Source organism: Molothrus ater, chromosome 3 (genome assembly GCF_012460135.2).
Source record: "Molothrus ater isolate BHLD 08-10-18 breed brown headed cowbird chromosome 3, BPBGC_Mater_1.1, whole genome shotgun sequence".
In the NCBI taxonomy this organism is placed as follows: Eukaryota; Metazoa; Chordata; class Aves; order Passeriformes; family Icteridae; genus Molothrus; species Molothrus ater.
In genome coordinates this window covers 55958807-55978922 of record NC_050480.2, presented here as the reverse complement: position 1 = coordinate 55978922, position 20116 = coordinate 55958807, and the positions used below count along the sequence as shown (strand labels likewise).

The following is a 20116-nucleotide window of genomic DNA, read 5'->3' as shown; positions in this document are numbered from 1 at the left end:
GGTTACAGCCTTTTTTAAATTTTGGGTGGCCTACCTGTCTTTTACATGGTGGTCCTATTTTTTGGTCCCTTTATTGTTGGCTTTCTATGCTGACAGCTTTATTGAAGCTGTCAGTCTCAAGCTCTTCAACTTTGCTACCTGCAGGAGTAAGGCACATGCTTTTAAAATATTTTCAGCTTGGCACTGGCTGCAAGCCCTGAGTGGGAGTGAAGCTTCAGGGACAAACAGATATTTTGCATGCATGAGGACATGGTATCTTTGTGCTGCCTCCATCTACAGCATCTCAAACAGAGCTCCCAAGGGACTGAGTAACAGCTTCATAAATCAAGGCTTGCAGGTTCAGCCTGCCCAGAAGCCCATTAGGAATTCAGTGTACGTTTTGGGGTTCTTCACTGCACCAGGAGCAAGAAAGCACAAAAATGTGGGGGAGGGCTAAAGGAAGATAGAGTAGCTAAGATGACAAGATGATGGGCAATTATGAAGAGGAATTGAAAAAAAAAAAATTTGTAATCTGTAGTAAGGAGGCACAACTAATAATGTAGAAATATTTCAGAAATGGTAATAGGTAGTTTGCAATGGCAATTCTGTTACCCTGATTACATGGATTGTGGTTAAGTGGATAAATTCACCATAGGCATTAAAGAATTGATTTAGCCATGAGCAGTTGCAAGGATTTGTCATGTAAACCAGCAGAATTATGGTTTGGTTTGATTTTGATTTTGACTGCATTTTTTTAAATTGGGAATTCCATGTAGGAAGATGGGATTTGTTGGTGTGTGACCTTAGTACTGTCTCTCTCCTCAGCTTGTAATTCTTTCTGTAAGATAAATTACACATGACATCATATTATTTAACAGACACAATTATTTTCCACTGCAGTTTGACCCAGTTGAGGTTTTTTTCCTTATCCAAAAATTATAGGGAAAACAGCAAATATATATTAATAAGTTTGACACAGATCATCAATCTTACACTTTGAATAGAGGTTCAAATACCAGTTTTGAATATTATATTTTAAAAATGCAGGTGATTACAACCAAACTAACACCTACCTGCAAAAAGTACTGGAGAGCTTCCATGAAAAGCTTCCATGATTTCTGAAGTTGCTTCTGTTGCATTTCTTCATGTATGTGGCTATTGCATGAAGTCTGTGCAGCACCATGGGCTTTACCTGCCTGCTTCTTTTTCTTCTTTTACCTTCCTCTGCTCTCCTGTGGCTTATGCTGGATGTTCTCACCACTAGGCATTTCTTGTCTCCTAAAATATTACGAACAGTACCTGGTGTTCTCTGTCTCCATTGAACATCTTTCTGTTTATTGATATCTTAAAGCTTGTATGTGCTTAATACACACATATTGCACTCTTTGTAGAATAATTTCCACTTTCAAAGAACTCTCCAGCAAAGCTCTTGGGGTGGTCTTGTAGAGTAATTTACAGCCTCTGCATCAGATGTTTCACTAGGCCATTTTTACATCAAGACAAACTGCTCATGCAGGGGAATAATACTCTTCTTCCTGGGGATACATAACAGGAGATGCCCTTTCCCATGAATTTCTAAAAGATGTAGTTGTGCTGTCAAGAGTGTTGTTGGTGTCCTCTCCCAGGCCAATCATGCGAGGAAGGCATTCTGTCTCCTAGCAAAGACTTAAGTGGGATGAAATAAAACCAGAACCTGTTTGTCCTTCCGGGAGAGGGATGCACTACACGGGTACACAGAAAAGACAGTGCCTAAGTCATGGGCAAAATCATTATCACAGTAAGCAAGTGCTCCCCGGATTGTAGAAGGGCAGACTGGAGAATGCTTCTCCGAGTGTGTGCCTCGGTGCAGAGCCGGGGGTTCTGCCCGGGGCGGATGGCTGCGTGCGCTGCGGGGTGGGCTCACAGGGCGGTGATGGATGACCCCGTGCCTGCCGTGCCTCGGGTGACTGCGCCAGTGACAGCAGCATTGATCATCGTGACTCGGCGGCCCTTTGTTGTGTGGCATTGGCCGCAGCCTCGGCTGCCGCCGCTCCTGTGCTGTCCGCGCAGAGATGCTTTTGTTCTGTGACGGGGGCCAGGAGCGGCACGGGCGGTCGGCAGAGGGATTTCCTGGGCACCCGCAGCCCAGCATGCGGTGGGAGATGCTGCCTAAATGGATTTTGTCTCGGAGTTGTGATAGGTTCTGATGGTAGCTTGTCTGGCTGGAAAAATTCTGTGTTCCTCATCACGACCTGTATCATCACTCATTGCCCGGTTGTGTTTCTGCTGCCCTTCAGAATGTCTTCTTCCAGAGCATGTGCTGAAATGGTGGTTTGTCTCAAGAAGAGGGTTCTTTGCATCCCTTCTTTTCTTTCTCACAAAACAATACAGTATTGGTGCTAAAGCATATTTTGCTTCATGACCGTTTGATGAAATGCTTAGAACTTTTCCAGGGAGGAAATTTTCAGGCTCTCTGCCTGCCCCTTGAAGTTAGTGTTTTCCAGATGCTTGTAACACGAATTCTCAAAGCATGTTGGAAGTCTATTTTCAGTAGCTTTTTTAAGGGGAGTGTAGAAGGACCCAAAACCTGAGAGCTCAACAGAAAGCAGTTTCACTCTGATGAAAGGTGCTTCAGCCAACTGGATCTTTTAAAAGTGGAAGTAAATAAAAGTCTGGTAGTGAGATATGCATTGAGTAACATGGTTTAAGTGTGATGAAATTATTTTAAGCCCTTAGGGAAACACTGTGTCTACCGTAAGTTAATGTACTCCTTGCAGAATTGTAAAAGAATGGTCTTAAATGAAGAGCCATCAGTGCTGCTGTTAATTATTCCTTCCACACAACTCTAAATAGAGAGGTGGTGAGGTTTTAATTTTGTAATTACCAGAAGACTAATAATTCTTTTGCCAAAGACCATGGTGATCTTTAAAGTATGTAATGTAATTGCCTTATTCCTGTGCCATTAATTGTGCTCCAAACGTGGTCATCTGTCTTATGAGCAAATGTTACTCCATTACCTCAAAGAAAACGTGCTATGAATGATGAAAGGATGCAACCTAAAATTCACAGTTCTTTTGTTTGAATTTTTCTGGTTAATGTTGTAAGAGAAGGAAGTTACAAAAGGGGGGGGGGGGAGAACTGTGTATATTTGGTTAGTGTATTCAGCTATGCATTGCAGTTCATGACACTTAGCCTAAGAGATCTTTACATGAGTATAGGACACAGAAGTTAAGAGAAAGTGACTGTAAAACCCAGCAGGCTTAGCAGAGCCATTCAAAGAAATGTGTAGCCATGAAGCCACATTCAGCTCACTTAGTTTCTATTAGAATGAATAATTTGTGACTTGTAAGACATCTTCTGTTTTTAATCTCTAGTAATAAATTTAAATAATGAGCTCATTACTATAGTGAGTTGCAAGAAAATGTCAAATTTTACATTTGAAGTATCAGAATATGGTTTGACAAGGTGGCTAGGGAAGAATTAAGTTTTCCGCTGCTGAAATGTATCTTCCTTCCTTCCCTTGCTTCTATTGCTTGTTTGAACATGTTCAGATATTTGTCTGGTCTTACTTCAACTAATTCAAATATAGCCCAGTGGAAAAACTGGCAACTTTTTTTGTCTGTGTGTTTTTGTATGTTTTTGCTTTCTGTTCAGCAAATTGCAACAGTTTACCTTCCAATTAAATGGATGCCAAAAAAATCTGGGCACCGGGGACAGAGCAGGAGGGAAAGGTAGAAGACTTAAGAATGGACAAGAATTACCCTTTCAGCAAGTCAGGGTGCTCATTTGGTTCAGCCACGGTGTAAAACCATGCCCTAAATTGGTGGTTTGGAGGCAGGAATCACTGCAGTTGCACTTCTGCATATTTTCAAGACAGGGAAGCAAGCAGAGCTGTGGAGATGTTCAGAGCATGCTTTCTGTCACACAGTGCTACTCCTGCCAGCTCCTGGAGTTTTCAGTTTGATTCCCACCCTGAATTTAGAGTCCAACATCTGCAGCATACATACATAAACAGGCCTTTAACACCCACAAAAAGGAATTGTATCCTTAAATGTCAGAGGATTGAGATTTAAAAGTTTTCCTCACCTGTCTGGCTTGGAGTAAATAAATGAATTTTCTGTACTTCTTTTTTTATCTTTAGTCTGGGAATGATCTGTATGAATCATTGTGAATATTCTTTTGTTTAATGTATGGGATGCTCTTGGAAAGTTAACAGCAATTGATATTAAAAGTAAGTAACTGTGAGAGGTTATGAGGTAACCTTTAGTTTCTCATTTAAAGCTGCCCTGCATTTCAATGGTAAAATTACTTTCTTATGGAAAATAAATGTTTCTGAGGAAAAGATTGAAATAGGTTGTTATGGAGTCCCAAGGGAACCAGCACTTAAATTAAGTGTGTTCCTGGGAGCCAAGTTTCCTATGCAGCCCTTGCTGCCAGCAGGCAGTGACTGTTAGCCGAGGCCTGAGGCTCAGCCAAAGGAGATAATAAGTCTCCCTTGAAGGAAGGCAGAATGAATTGCCATATCTGCTAGTTCAGTCAAAAGCATGGATTGGGTGTCAACAGAAACCTCCAGTGCCCTGATGTCAGCAGGGCAAATACTGCCCTGGCATCTTTCTTTAGCAAAAGATGGAAAGTACAGATTACATCCAATTAGCTTATGGTCTGTTAAACTCAGGGGCAAATATTTTTCCTATTACCTTTTCTTCTAGACTTCACAACAACAACAACATAAAATTTTAACAACCGGTGCAAAATATTTTCTTCATGGCATGGAAAAATGTTCAGGCTTAACATATTCATGTGTAGTTTTCTGCTGGACTTGGTGTTCAGTAGTGGTAGCAGTGAGTTCCTGTGTTCCATGACATCTGAGAATGCATGGAAAGAAAAATGAACAGGAAAACTCCCTCTGTTGAGGGCGGTGGGGAGGGGGAGAAGAAAGTATTTGTTACATTCCAAAATCAGTCATAATAATGGAAGTTCACATCAAATAATTGCTAGAGTCAGAATGGGCAAACATCTGGTTATTCATCCCTAGCTATACTAACAAAAATATGATATCCTGTTAGAGAAATCACTGATCATCCCGGTTTATTTTGGCGATAGCGCACCTTGGTATTTTTCACTTTAAAAAGAACATATCAGTACTTTATAGCTAGCATATCTCCTGCTCCAGGTTCACAGTTCATGTGCTTCTGTGACTTTGAGCTCTTCCTTTCCTGAGGTTACCAGCAGACAGCTGCACTAGAACAGATATGTTTACATGCGGGGAGTAAATGGCAACTTGCAGCTCAGAGTTTCCATTTCCTTTTACATTGTTCAGGAATCCAGGCTCACAACTCGTCCTCAAGCTTCGCCTCATGTGTGTGCATCTGACTTGGCCCTTTATAGTACAAATGCTTTATTTTGACATTGATTTGTTGATACAAAGGGCTGACTAGGGAAAAGATACTTTCATTAGAAATTACCCTCAATTCGCATCAAGTTCAATTGTGGGTGAAATAGCTTTTTGAAAAATATTCTAAACATCACTTTCTGTAAGGTTTTTAAGCACTATATCAATGTAAGAGTAATGTGGAACCACTTTGTGCAGCTTTAGCAAGATATATGTATTTTTAGATGGAGAAAAATTAGATTTTGTATTAAGAATGATGGTGAAATCTGATTAGCTGCTTAACACACGACACTGTCTATTTAAGCTAATGTCACATGTAGGTGATTCCCAGATGTCCTTGATAAGACAGTAATTACATAAAGGAGGTTATGATAATTATAAACAAGAAACAAAACCATGAGAGTGATTTGTTCATTTGCCTGAACCCTGAAGTAGAATTAAAGACTCCAGTGAAAAGAGTTTGTTTTGACTTTGCACCACCCAACAGACTTCTCTCTATTGCCCAATTTCACCTCTATGGGCTTCTTCTTCCCCATTTTCCCCTTACCTTATTTTGATATTTTGGGTTCTTGCTCTGAGAGAAAACTATGGTTTATTGATGATTTTGATAGCAGGAGTGGGTGAAGTAGATGTCACATAAATTATCTCTAGAAAGACCTGTAGCAATTGTGTGTTCTGTTTTGCCTACTGGCTTTTGACCTAAGATCCCACAGTTACCCAGATGTGTTAGAATGAGCTGCTTTTGGTCACACTCATGTGGATATTTTATGAGAACAAATTATTTGATCTTATTTGACCATTTTGATGCAGTTTATTTCTGATATATATGTAAATTAATTGCTAGGTTTGACCTATAGCCCACTCTTAACAGTAATGCAATGGTAGTGCTGATACTTTGATTTGCTTTGATTTCCAGGCCACAAACTCAGTTCCTATGTTCCTAACAGCACTGCTGATACATGAAATTTTAATTTTTAATCCTCATTCCAATATTCTTTATGATGCTTAGGCTCTAAAACTGAAGTACAAAATCAAACAACAGGTTTGCACTTTAGGTTTTGCACTTTATATGACCACACAGTGAGAGTCCAGAGAACTGTACTGACTGAAGATTGTACTCAGAAGATAATATTATAGCACTTGTCCAGCTCATCATTGAGTTTTGTCAGTGCCAAGAGGGGATTCAAAAGGCAAAACAAGGCCTGGGACTATAATAACACTGATCTAGTATATGTTTGCCATGGAGTTGTGTTCTCAGCCTGGAAGCGCAAATTATTGTGTGTGTTTTCTGTGAGCTTGCTGAAGGCAAATCATTTACCTCTTTACTTTCATTAAAACTGCATTGGAACTGTGTTTGTGGCCTGGAAATCAAAGCAAGCAATTAACACCATGCTGGTACCTATTACAAACCCCCTACCTGCGTTCAGGGCAGCAGCCCTGGTAGCTGTGCTTCATGGAGCTGGGAAATGGTTGCTTGGCAGGGCATGGGATAAAGAGGCATCTGGGGGTGGGGGGGGAGCTGAAACTGGGCAAAAATATAGAGGCAGGTAGAGGTGCTTGTGTCACAAACTTTTCTTCAGCTGAAGTACAGCAGGCCACAGCTACTAAAGTAGATGTTTGTTGCCCAAAATTTATGTGAGTTCACCTGTAATTGTCTTCTATTGACAAACTATGTATGAGAAATTATTGTCAAAATAAATGGACCTGCGTTGTACTTTAATTTTCTGTTGTTACATGTAAAGTGATTAGCTCACCACGTACTACTTTCAATTTCTGTTGCTACATTTAAAGTGATTAGCTGGTTTATCTCATGATCATTAAGTGTAGAGTAGTTTGAAACTTCCCATTCGTAGTCTGTGTTTTTCATTGACGCTTTCATTTGAAAGCAGGAAACAATCTGAAAGTAATTCTATTAAGTGTTTCAGCACAAAGATTTTAAAATATAATAGCTTGGCATGTTATTCTATCTTCTTAATATTCCTTGGAGGAAATAAAATGAAGTTGCAACTTTCATCCAGGCAGCTTTTCTACTACATCCTGTTTCCTTCCGCACTCTGGAGAAAGCACTGACGTCTGTCTCCCTTTCCTCCACTTCCAATGAGAAAATCCCAGTCTCCGTGTTGTAGCACCCACTCTGGTGAACTCTGACATAGTATTTGGGTTCTTTAGGCAAAAGTGAATTTTATCCTCCGTATCAAAGGGAAGATTGCAAAGCATATGGAATATGCACAGCCCTGGCTGCCTGGACTGCCCAAGGGTGGCTTGCTGTGCGAGCAGTTGCTGTGGAAGGCTGACATCTCTGCTTTTCTCCCACTGAAAGGCAGACTTGCAATCCCCCCTTTCTCAGAGGGAAGCTGACCCTTGAAAAGGCTTGGCATGAAATGGATTAACTCCCTGGAAACTTTGTTTGGAAATGTTAGGAGACTGCTATGTATATGTGCTGGCAATCTCTGTAAGAGACAAATTATTTTCCCACCCTCTCAAGCACTTGGTAGTTTATCTGTTGTTTATATTAAAGATTGATCATGGTTATATATTCCTAATTCAGGGTTCCCATTAATCACCCTATGCCACATAAGAGACTGGAGAAGAAGAATGAGGGTTACTGGAAAGCAGAAATGTGATCCCTGGCTCTGCTTTTAATGTGACTTATCCTGGCATTAGCTTTGCTCCTATGAATTACTGCATTTGTGTAAACATCTTTTTTTTTTGTTTGGTGTGTCTGTTTTTCTCAGGGCTATTTAGAAAAAGATGATATAGTTATTACAGTGATGGAGGAGAACGTTAATCATGACATTTGCCATGTTACTATTTCAAGAGATCCCTGCTCCCCCCAGCAGGCCCTCCCCCTTGTTTGCTACTACTTGCTTCCTCTCCCAGCCCCAGCAGCCATTTCCTCCCTAGAGCAGATCCAGGCAATTGAGGCAATTGTTTCAGCCTGTGCAAAATGAAGAAGAGGTGGAACGAGACCAGTGGGGTTAGGACAAATGCTGGGACATCCTAAAGTACATCAGCTGCCAACAGTGAGATGCTTTCTGCCACAGCAACAGAGCAGATCTGTATGTCCTCCTCCTTGACCCTGCTGAAGGTTGCCAATTTTGAAATGTTCACCATTTGTGGTCCCTTCCCCTCCTGAGTATGAGAAACAAAACTTCTGGCAAGAGGGAAAGAGAAGGGAATTTACAAGTTCTTGCAAGTTGATTTGGGCTATGAGAACATATTACCAGCCCTGCATGGAGTCAGGTCCAGAAGCCTCTGGAGCAAGTTGTTTTCCTGCCCTGACTTGTCTGCCTGAAAGTCCCTTCACATCTTTGAGAGGTGTGCACTGAGCCCAGCTCTTAATTGTGTTCTGGTGGGAAATCGTTGCATCAGTAAATTTTCAGCCAACAGGAGATCTGATCCATTATTTTTTTTTTATTTGCTCTGTGCTTGTCTTTGTCTAATATAAAGAAATTACTTAGATTTTAAAAGAAGTGATCAAAATAATTTCTGTTTGACAAATCAGAACAAATTCACTCTGAAGAGACTGGTATCCTTTAATACAGATTATCTTCTCTTTATTTGTACGTCCACTAAACATGCTTTGCCAGGTGTATCCTAATTCTGCACAGATTTTTCTCTTGAGTCATGTTACATTCATGTCTGACTTCTTTGGTGCAAAATCCCATTATTAAATTAGTTATTTAACAGCATATTTAACACTGAGATGTGGCAGTAACTGCTGGTTTGTGTTTATAACTAAACATCCTCTCCACAAAAGCAAGAGATCACCAGAAGTTCTGCAAACCTAGGAGAATTTAGGTCCATTAATGGTGATGAAAGCACATCTTTAGTGAAATCAAAGGAGGAGGAATAATATAGGAAAGTCTTATATCTGAGAATTTGCAATCATTTTACACATAATTGCACCAAAACAGTGATTTTAGAGGACCGTGTATTTTTTAAGTACTTTGATTCAAACTAATTTAGATTGCTTGGTTTCCCCCCCACCCATGGAACTGCCTTGGATGGCATATTGTCCATATAAGAATAAGAGAACTTATTTCTGAGTTGAGAATTGGTTTTTAATCAGACTCAGTAATGTAAATAGACCTCTATTTAAAAGTTCATTCAAAACTGAGTACTGGTGTGTATTTTTAAGTGCACCGTATGCTGAAGTAGAAATATCCTCCAGTGTTTAACCAAAAGCATGTTTAATGTGTGGTTTTGTTTTGTTTTTTTAATGTTTAACAGTAACTGAAGCTGGCTTTGGTGCTGACATTGGGATGGAGAAATTCTTCAACATCAAATGCAGAGCATCTGGCTTGGTTCCCAGTGTGGTTGTGCTTGTTGCTACAGTGAGGGCTTTGAAGATGCATGGAGGTGGGCCAAATGTAAGTTTTTGCACCTTTCTTGGAAAAATCAAATTGTTGCTAATATTTGAAATAAGTAAAATACCTTGATTTAAGAAATACTTGGGGTAGTCTATGGGGCAGTATTTAGATAACCCTTCTGAGATACCTCATAGTATAGATGTTATCACTAAAGTTAATGCTGTCTCTAAAATTAAGCCACAAATGAAAGATGAGGGACAAAAGAGCTCTGAAGAAGTACTATATCTTGCAGAGGAAGAGAAGGTTGTTGCATTTTAAAAAAAGCTATAAGAGATAGATATTCTTTTCCCTGCCTTTTGAAACAGCATTTGTAAGTGCACTGAAGTCATCACAGGCTGGGAAATTTGACAGCCAAGGAGGAATGAGACAAGTTCGAGTTGTAGTTTGTGAGTGGAAGTAGAGAACATTGTTAGTCAAGGTTTTGACATTTCTTTCACTCCAGTAATGGGTACTCCTTATGTCCTTTTATTTTGCTCAGATTAATTCCCTCGGGGATGCTGAGGTAACTGATGAAATTTTGCAAGTGTTTTCTGGGTGTACCAAGAGTCACCACTGTATCATTTTTTGCTGTCTTAAGCCACAAAGAGATTTTACAGATTACTGATTGTAGAAATGCTCCCCGAATGTGCAGTCAGATCAGACTGTGCTAGCCAAGCAGAGAGACACTTAACTCCTAGGAGCACTTTCATCTGCCCAGCAGCATGCTGGAGAGTGATGCTGCCAGGGAAACAGTCACACTGGGGGAAAATACCAGAGCTGTTTCCACAGCCACAAAATTTTAGAAGGCATGGTTTCCCTTACAGTTAATCTTCTCTAAGAGTTAAAGCTGAGCTACCCTTTTTCAGTCTTTCAGGCTGATGTAATGATACAATTTTCTATCATTTTAGTACACTTCTCATGGATGTCTTCTTTATTTTGAATTATATTTCTCCATCCCTATCAAAGGAGGTATATTTTCACATGTGTTATCACTCAATCTAGCAAAAATAGGACTTAAATATGTCTTAATAACTGTCTCTATTTCTGTCTCACTTGTGTCCTTAGAAGTTTAAAGGTTTCATTTGTTTACAAATGTGGTGCATTCATCAGTGAGGCATGTAGAGTGCCAGATAATTTTACTGGGAGGTTAACTATAAAAAGGACTAATGCTAGAGACAAAAGTAAGTCTGGTGCCTGGGACTGACGTTATGTGCTCCTTGGAGACTCAGCACAGTATCCCAGTACCCCTGTGATGCACTTTGCATGTCTACCTTTGTGCTTTCCAACCAATTACTTGCATACAGTTCCTTGCCATGGGCAGTAATTAAAGAACATCAAAGATGATGTTCTTCTGTGTTGATGTTATTTCTTCAGCTGTTGCAAATTGCTGCCTATTGTCTTTGCACTGCTGGTGTGCTCTAACAGCATGTAGAATGAGATCCAGCTGCCTCTCCTAGTAGTCTTTTGCAGCTAATTGCTGAGGCACTACCTGTGTCCTGCTACCCAAATACAATAGGAGGTGTTGCTATTGTTTGTGTGCTGGTGCAACTGGGAATAAAACACAAGCTGCAGTCAGGCTGTGATGCTGTGTGCACTGATTTGGGTTAACTGGCAGTACAGAAAGCCAGCAAAATTGCACTTCAGACCCTTTAGGGTTATGACAAGTATCAACCTGTGATGACTTTGCTTGTTTATTATTACCTGATCCCAGGTAACTGCTGGTGCCCCCTTGAAGAAAGAATACACAGAAGAGGTAAGAGGAACTGTTATAAAACTTTAAAGAGGGTTTTGTTTAAAGGAACAAAATAACATGGTGTGCAGAGAATCAGAACTTCTCCTAGCTCTGGCTGAGTGTGCAGCCTCAAGTTTGACAATAGCATGCTCTAAAGCTGACATTCAGTGAACATGGGCATGCCAACAACTAAAACCACCTCATCCTCCCTCAGCCCCTTTGTGTTACCCCTCTTAGATGTATGGTGTGTGTGACTCTGTGATGGATTGTAATAACAAACTGAAATAACTGAAAAATAACCTTTTTTCAATAGTTTTTCCAGGGCCACTAAGTTTTCAGACTGATCAATGTACAGGCATTTATAGAAGCACAAGAGCAGCATGGTGTAGGGGCCAAAGACACTCCCTGAAATTAATGATAGCATAACCTGTTCATTAAAAGAAAGTTTAATATGTTTATGCTTCACATATGGGGTGGGATGTGACTCTTCAAACAAAGAGTGAATTCTGCTGGTTTGTTTTCTTTGTCACTTCACTCCAGACAAATTCTGATCTTCTGCTTGTGTGAAGCTAAGGATATGTGTTTTGTTACAATTAAGCCAAGGCCTACAAAGTGTGAGGTAAAAGAGTAAACAAGGAAATCCAGTAATGTGCTTGGGGTAGTCTATGTATGTGTATATATGAACTCTGCACCTGACACATCTGTATGTCTAACCCCACCCCACTACTGCAGTCTGTTTATAAACTTTGCAAACAGCAGACCAACATCCCTTTCACAATCATGACAAGCAACAACTCATCAGCTGCACCATCTTCCTGTGTCTCAGAAGAGAGCAATGGGTTCATGTACAAACTTTGGACACTGCTTAGTTACTTAAATATATCTGATGCTTATTAATTGGAATGAGAATTAATAAGTGCCACAACACTTTTGTCTGGAAGAATTTCACTTGCCTGCAACTGTCATGATCAACATTGTTTATGTTCACTTAAATTTATGGACATTTCTTTGGCTGGAGAAGACTTCATGTATCTTACCATTTCCATTAATTTTTATTTAATTGCACAGAACCTCCAGCTGGTAGCTGATGGCTGCTGTAATCTACAGAAACAGATTCAAATTACTCAGCTCTTTGGAGTTCCTGTTGTGGTTGCTCTGAACGTCTTCAAGTAAGTCTGTTCTTTCATTACTCTTGTTCAAATTCCTCACTTTTCTTGGTTTTTAAATTATTCAATTTGGCATGAACAAAGAAGCTATTAAAGAATTTCATTTTTTCATCATGAATATAAAGATATTTAAGTTTTTAGCTTGTTCGTAATGTTCTAAAACCAACAAAAAGAAGTACAGAGCTGATAATCTTCCATGTTAATTAACTATAACAATTACAAAATTTTCTTGAAGCATGTAAATACATATGCTGGACATAAAAACATTATGTATATGGCACAATTTCTATATATACATCTACTTTACCACTGCTAATGGTAAAATACGGGTAAGTTTGTAAGGTTGTAACAGAGAACGAATTAAACAAAATAATGAGACGGGACTGTTTGGTTGGCAGAACTGACTCTCCAGCTGAGATTGATCTGGTGTGTAAGATTGCAAAGGAGTCTGGAGCATTTGATGCTGTACCCTGCAATCACTGGTCGGCTGGTGGTAAAGGAGCAGTAAAATTAGCTCAAGCTGTGGAAAAGGCAGCCAATCAAAAAACCAGTTTCAAATATCTCTACGGCTTGGAGGTAAGATTTCTTTTCTTTCTTTTTTTTTAATTTTAATGAGTGTATTCTGCATCAGAGTTGGATTTAAACAAGAAGAACATTGAGAACGTTGAAACAAAGTTATCCAAAATACTTGGAAAGGAGCATGCCTTGGTTTAAAGCTGGAGAGAGCAAGCAATCTGTGGCTTGTCTAATCAGGGAGCAGGATACTCCCTGGTAATGATTGTTACTTAGTGCATTGAATGACACTGATCTGATACTTTCATGTATCATATTTTAACATAAAGATATGTACGTTAAACATAAAGGTTTAACATAAAGGTATATATGCAGATGGAACACTCACTGATTAATTTGGGAGACTTCTCCAAAGATGTCACAGTGACAGTATTTGTCCTGTTGGTCAGATAACAGGAGATGGAGTTGCTGTCCCACAGTCACAGGTATTGCACCAGGTTGTGGCTTCCTGAAGCATTCACTGTCTGTCTGAGAAGGATGTGACAGGTAGCACATCCCACACATCTGCCCAGCCCAGCCAGGTCAATACAGAGAGGAGGCGCTGTCCTTACCTGCCCTTCCCTGCACAGCCAGCTCTCAGGTGAACACAAAGAGCACAGGTGACCCAGTCCTGTTCCTTCTCTCCAATGATCAGATTGGAGTCTGCCAGTACAATATGGTACACACAGTACACGGGTCACTGCTGCTGCTGCTGCCCCCAGGCCCTCAGTCTATGCAGGAGCAGTCCCCAGGGCTTCTGTCCTGCTCCAGCTGATGGCACCAGAGTCCACAAGCCCCTGAGGACTGCAGCTCACTACAGCTGCTGGGCACAGCCCTTTCCTCACACTTTCTGTCCTCATAGTGCAGAGCAGAGAGCACACCCACACAAAAAGCAGTCAGAAACCAGATTTAATAAGAATGGAGAGGTCCTCAAGCACATAGCTCAGTTAGTCAGACTACTGGCCAGACACTTTACACACAACTGACCCTTCTTCCTCTATTCTCTCGTGTTCCTTCCTCGCTTACATCTTTTCAATCCACCTTGATTGCTCCCTTTTCCCATCTTTGTTCCTTCCACTAAACAATCTTTAGACAATTCCCGCTATCCTCTTTGAAAATCCCATCATAAGGTTCACACAGCCTCAAAATCTGCTTTTTCATGCATCCCATAGAGTCCTATGCTGCTGTACACAATCACTTCCTTTCATTTGCAAAGGTTTTTGATCAAAGAGTTTCCCTGTTGACCCATCTTGGTGCATTTCACACCAAGGACAATGGTCTCATCTTCCTCTTGGATTGTCATAGGAAGCAGGCTCAGGGTGCTCTAATTTTCTCTGATTAGGTTTTTCCAGTGATTACATTACAGAAGGTTCCTCCACCTATCATTGTTCCTCTGATCCTTGCTGGGGCTTTAGGGCTAATTTGCTTAGCCCTTAGATAACCTAACAAAGGATAGTGTGGTCCAAGTTTCAATGCTCTGTCTGCCAGAGTTAGAGACTCTTTTTCCATGCCTTGGAGACTGTTATTGCAGTTGTCTGCAAGGTAACATCCCAGCATTGTGAGCTGGATGTGAGCTGTCAAGGGGAGCTTGGACCCCTGGCAGCACTGGAGTTGCTGGGGTACCACTGTGCTGGCAGAACATTTGGAGGGACATATTGCCAAGGAGGTTATACAAATGATTTCTCAGGGCCTTCCTGGCTATCCAAATGTGGGTGGGTTTGAATCTGAACTGCCAAACAGACTTCTCTGGCTCCAAGGAAGCCCTTGTCAAGTTTCAGATCCTGTGCCCATGCTCCTTAAGTTTCTTTAGAAAATGTTCAAGTGCTATTTTTTTACAACAGAACCTTAGCTTCATTCTTTTAAATGGCTGGAAGTTCCTGTTTTGATTCTTCTCTCCAGAAAAAAGTTCAGCCTGAGGTAGATATGCCCTATGGTCATCTTTAGTTCTCTCTTCTCTTTGATATGCACCCTGTATCTGTTGCACCCATTTTATTTGTTCTTTCCACCTCCCCTGCTGTTTCACAAAATGTCAGTAATCCAACCAACCCATATCAGTACTAACCCCTGCCCTGACAGAATAGATGGAAATGAGTTGGGAATATTGGTGCTGCAGCATGTATTCAAGGCATTTTGCCCATGCAGCAATTTTACAGCTGACAAATGGACAATGTATAAGCCTTTCTAAGTTTGTCTCTACTGAGATGCTCTGAAAACTGAGGCTGTCATCTTATGGGGCTTGTGTAATAAAATGGGGAAAAAAATTCTTTGAGAAATACTTGTTACAGTTTTCCTCACTGGACAATTGTATTAGAGGGATCGTGCATTAACCTTTGACAAGGCTCATACCAAAGCTCTGGTGTTACTATCCACTGTGTAGCTTACAATCTGGTGGTACAAGTGAGTAAAAAGGATTGGTAGGGGTGGATTCTGCCTATAAAGAAAATCAGATTGATTTCCACTTTAATGTCTTTCCCAGACACATCGTTTTGTGCTGTGTTGCATAAGCAGCATGAGCACAAAGGGAATGAATCACTTCTTTACATCAACTCAGTATCCTGTAACTTCACACAAGTACTCCAAGCCTCAAAAATACGTTGAAGGGATTTTATAAAAACATATAAAGATTTTTAAATACTGTAAAAAAGTACATTCAGGCCAACAAAAACAGTGAAGTATAAAGTTCAGGCTTCTGTTTCATCCTTAGTGTGCAAAGGATGGGAATTGAAGCAGCTGGAAGTAGGAGAGTGAAACAGCAATGCTGCCACTTTTACAGTATGTAGGTCAATTGGTTACTAGGCTCACAGAGAAGTGAAGGAAAGCCACCTCTCCCAAATAAGCCTGCCCTGATGTTTTTGTTTTTTTTTTTTGGGTTGTTGTAGCAATTTTGAGGTGTGCTTTCTGCTGTTCAAAGGGGTAAAATTAAGAAATTAAAGGATGATAGGAAGCAGTAAAATGGGATTCAGACAGATTATTTCCCCCCTCATTGTGCCTAAAGGAGGTGTAAGTGAAAGGACATAGTTCCATCCCTTATCTGATTGTCAGACTTGTCCATTTACTTGAATAATATTAAGTTCTGGTTGCCTCAAGTTTCACAGGATTTACTGTGGTTGGGGTTTTTTTATGTTTTCTTTCCCTTTTGGAAGGTCAAAGAGGGGAAATACTCTGCTTAAAACCACTACCACTTCATTCATATACCTGTCTGTCTTCATGAGATTGCTCTACAGTTCCCTTTACTCCACGTCTCCATTTAATCCTGTGATGTCTATGCACCTTGTTTTCCTGTTGGAAAACTTCATCAGAATTTGCTTCCAGAACTGGCTATAATTAGAAAAATTTCCAACAGCACAGACCACTGTAGCTGTAACAGATTCATTCAATATTTTGATCTTTTGTAAGAAAACAACACCCAGGGTATTTTAAAAAAAAAAAAGCTTCAAACCCTTATGTGTAAAACTGGTTTATATCCTTTATTTCTAGTTCAAACAAACTTTGCAGTAAACTATCTTATTAGTGTGCAGTCAGACATGTACTTAGAGGATAGCCCATGTCAAGTGGACTCTCTTTGTTTCATTTTTTTTCCAAATGCTTTAATCTCTGTAGTGCCTTATGAAATATCCAAATATATCTTTGAAAACAAAAGCTTCCTTGAAGGGTGTTTACAAATGTGTATAGTGTGAAAAGAACACTAGAAGAAAGTATTTTCTAGATCTGTCAAATGCTGGTTAAAAGTTGAGGATCAGATGTTTTTTTTGAAGTATCTTTATACATTTTTACCATCTTGTCCAGTGAAACCTGAGCATGTGCCAAATGAGCAATTTTGGACACTGGACACAACACAGTTGTGTGAGTTCAGGACTCAGGCTCTGCTCCTGTTCAGTATCATAGCAAGCCAGTCTAATTAGAAGACTGTGATCATTTTATTCCTTGAAGCATCTGATTTGGTCTCTTTAAACTTCCTTGAGTGTCATTCCATGACATACTCTTCTATACTCCCACTTTTAGATGGCTTTTTAGGTTCTCTTTATTTGTTTCTCTAAGCAGGCAATTTTTTTTTCTATCCTAGTGGCAGCTGCTTGTAGTTTGACATTTTTTTAGTTTTGATTATAGCAAGGATTTGTTGTACGTTTGGTATGAGATGAACAAATATTTTTGGGGGCTTCCAATGAGAACAGAATACCTCATATATGGTTTTGGGAGTGCATATGTGTGGCAGTCATTTCATGGATCAAATACAAGACATGACCTATGACAAGTAAATCCTGCACCATCTCCACTGTAAAAGTGTAAGAAAAGGACAGAAACAGAGTAGCCTGAAATACTTACAGTATTAGGAATTGCACAGGTCAGGGGGATTGGTTCAGGAGCAACAATGAGTTTTCATATCATAGACTTCAGAGTTTATAACATAGCTTAAAATATTATTGGCAGTAATTGAAGTAAATTCTATGTCATGGTGTGGTTTTAGTATGGATTTTTGCCCCCTCTGCACAATAATCTCTATTAAGTTACTGTTGAGTTGGTTTCTTGCAGAGTGTTTCTCTTCAGTGTTTGAAGGATGGGTTTGTTTAAAAGGCCTCCTGAACTCTTTGTGAAATCATCTGTGGAGGTTTATTTTAATATATGTTCTTGCTACATATGGAAAATATCAAAATATCAATCCTCTTATCGCTGTTGACTTCCCTTCTGGGTTCAGTTTTCTTGAAGTATGGGTCTTTAAGTTGCAGCAGAAAGCTATTACTCAAAATAAAGTTGACTGAACCATTAAAAGTAAGTTTAGATAAGTAGGGGGAGGAAAGGAGAGGATGGAAATGCATCCCGTTCCCAAATTTCTCTGGCTCCAGTGCCTGTTCTTGATCAGGAGAAGGGGGAAGCTGTGTTCCTCACTAATGCATGCCTGCTGAGTGACCTGCCTTCACTCTCCTGGTCTCCTCTCTTCTGCTGTGGTGAGCTCTCCCTTGCCTTAGAGCAGCCCTCCTCAGCCTGGGATGGGAAGAATAGCTCTGAGGAAGGCAGGCGTTGGGTTTTTAAGAGATACATTGCCCCGTCCTGCAAGCAGCTGGAGTGGAGTGGGCACTGGGGAGATGGAAGAAAGGAGAAGGACAGACATTTGGCATGAGGCAGGATCAGCACATCTGGCTGGTCAGTGAGTTAGCACTGTCCTCTTAAAAGAATGACATGGTAACCTGACAAATATTATTGAAGAGCCTCAAATCACCAGATTTATGCTGGTGCTGCACTGGAAAACTAAATTGGAGACTCTAAAGGTCACAAATGGGAAGGAAGGGGTTGTTCCAGCCTTCCAAATTTGTCAGATGACAACTTTTTTTGACAGTGCTATGCCTTTAGGTAATATCGTGACAAATGAGAATATTTCCAGGTTATACAGTGAAAGTTGATTGCACAAATATTTTGGCAGGGTGCAGTGCATTGCCTGGCCAGCCTGCAGGACAAAGGAGAGCTTTCTCAGCTTGGGACCATCCACTGGGAGCAAGGTTGAGTAGCAGCACTTCTCAGAGAGGCATTCAAGCAGTTAGCAGCCTCAGCCCTGGTGTTTTTCTTCCCCTGCTGGGAGCATAATAATAGTTTGGGCAAATCTGGAGCATCTGAGTCCAGAGTTTTGTCTGCCCCTGCCTCTGTTCTGCTGTGGCAGTATGGTGTGGGCTGTCACTTATCTCATTCCCTCCAGTCTTTGCTTCAGCTGTCACAGACAATGGATCACTCAGTGGGGTCTAAGGGTAGCATCGAAACAGAGAAAACTGCCAGCAGCTGTTCTCTGTGCCTTATTTTCTCTTCCATCCATGGTCTCCCAAAGCAAGAATGAGCTGTGAGTGATGGAGGAGGAAGAGCCCCATCAGTGGAGGACAAGGCTCCTTGGTGCATGTACTGCAAGAGGAGGAGCAGCTCAAAGAGGAAGGCACAGTCAAGAAGGGCTCATTGGAGCCTGTGGTTTGAGGCTACCAACCTGCAGAGGGTTTCTTATTGTTTGTAAACAGGAGTATTTTCTGCTTCCTCTACTAATACCACGGAGCTGCTAAGCCAGGAAAGCCATCCATTGTGCATCTGCTGTCAGAGCAGCCCAGCAGACCTCTGCTCATTTGTCTAGGAAGCAAATAGCTTCTGTGTTGTTCTCTATACAGCACAGAGTTCAGTCATGTATGGACCTAATGGAAAGTCCTTAAGTACTACTGGGGTGGGAATAAATGAAATGGTCCTTACTGAAACTTTTCCTAATAACTGATGGCAATCATTTCTCATCCTGAAATGCAGGCTGTGCTGCCCTGCACCCTATGCTGAGCTTTAAACTATTTCCCCCCTCCCCTCTACTGCCAGTAAGACATCTAGCAATGAAGCCACATTAAAGAGGAATTCCATAGGTCTGTACCACCCACTCCTCCCACTCCCATCAAAGAGATTTCTCTGGAGTCTGGACACTTGTTTCACTGAATTGGGTATTCTAGGGTTGGAAGCTGTCTTTCTGCCACTCCATGTCTTTATTTGTGGATGTAGGCTCTTGACAGCCCTGTACTTTCATGTTTGTTTTCATTATTTCCCTATTCTTTGCTTAGAACAATTTTCTTACACACAGCTGGAATTTCAAAGTTGGGGAAATGGAAAATAAATCTCCAAGGCCACAGGCTTAGGTGTTGATTCACAAACTGTTTAGCTTGACTGAAAATGCTTTTCCACTAATTAAAAAAACCAACTCTTGTCCTGTGCCAGCAAAGGAAGAGGAGTGCTAAAGACTTGGAAATCCTTTTGTCAGCCACAGATCTTCTGGAACCAGAATATACAGATACTTTAATAAATGTGTTTTTATTTTATCCAAGGGAAAAGCTAGAAGTAGGAGTTCAAATGTGCAGAGTCAGCTATTGTTTTAGCACTGCACTCTGTCACCCCACACAGCACCTTCAGCCATACTCCCATCATGTTTTCATTTGGCAGCCTTCCCAAGAAGAGGAATGAG

At 40.7% G+C, this 20116-nt stretch overlaps 1 protein-coding gene across 1 annotated transcript in view; it reads left to right on the top strand.

The window, feature by feature from the left end:
- MTHFD1L (methylenetetrahydrofolate dehydrogenase (NADP+ dependent) 1 like) overlaps nt 1-20116 on the top strand; it is a 125777-nt gene that overhangs the window by 49675 nt on the left and 55986 nt on the right. The window contains exons 13-16 of the mRNA XM_036380096.1: nt 9584-9723; nt 11414-11455; nt 12503-12603; nt 12999-13176. Coding sequence (XP_036235989.1) covers nt 9584-9723; nt 11414-11455; nt 12503-12603; nt 12999-13176 — 461 coding nt within the window. The remainder of the gene's footprint in view (nt 1-9583; nt 9724-11413; nt 11456-12502; nt 12604-12998; nt 13177-20116) is intronic.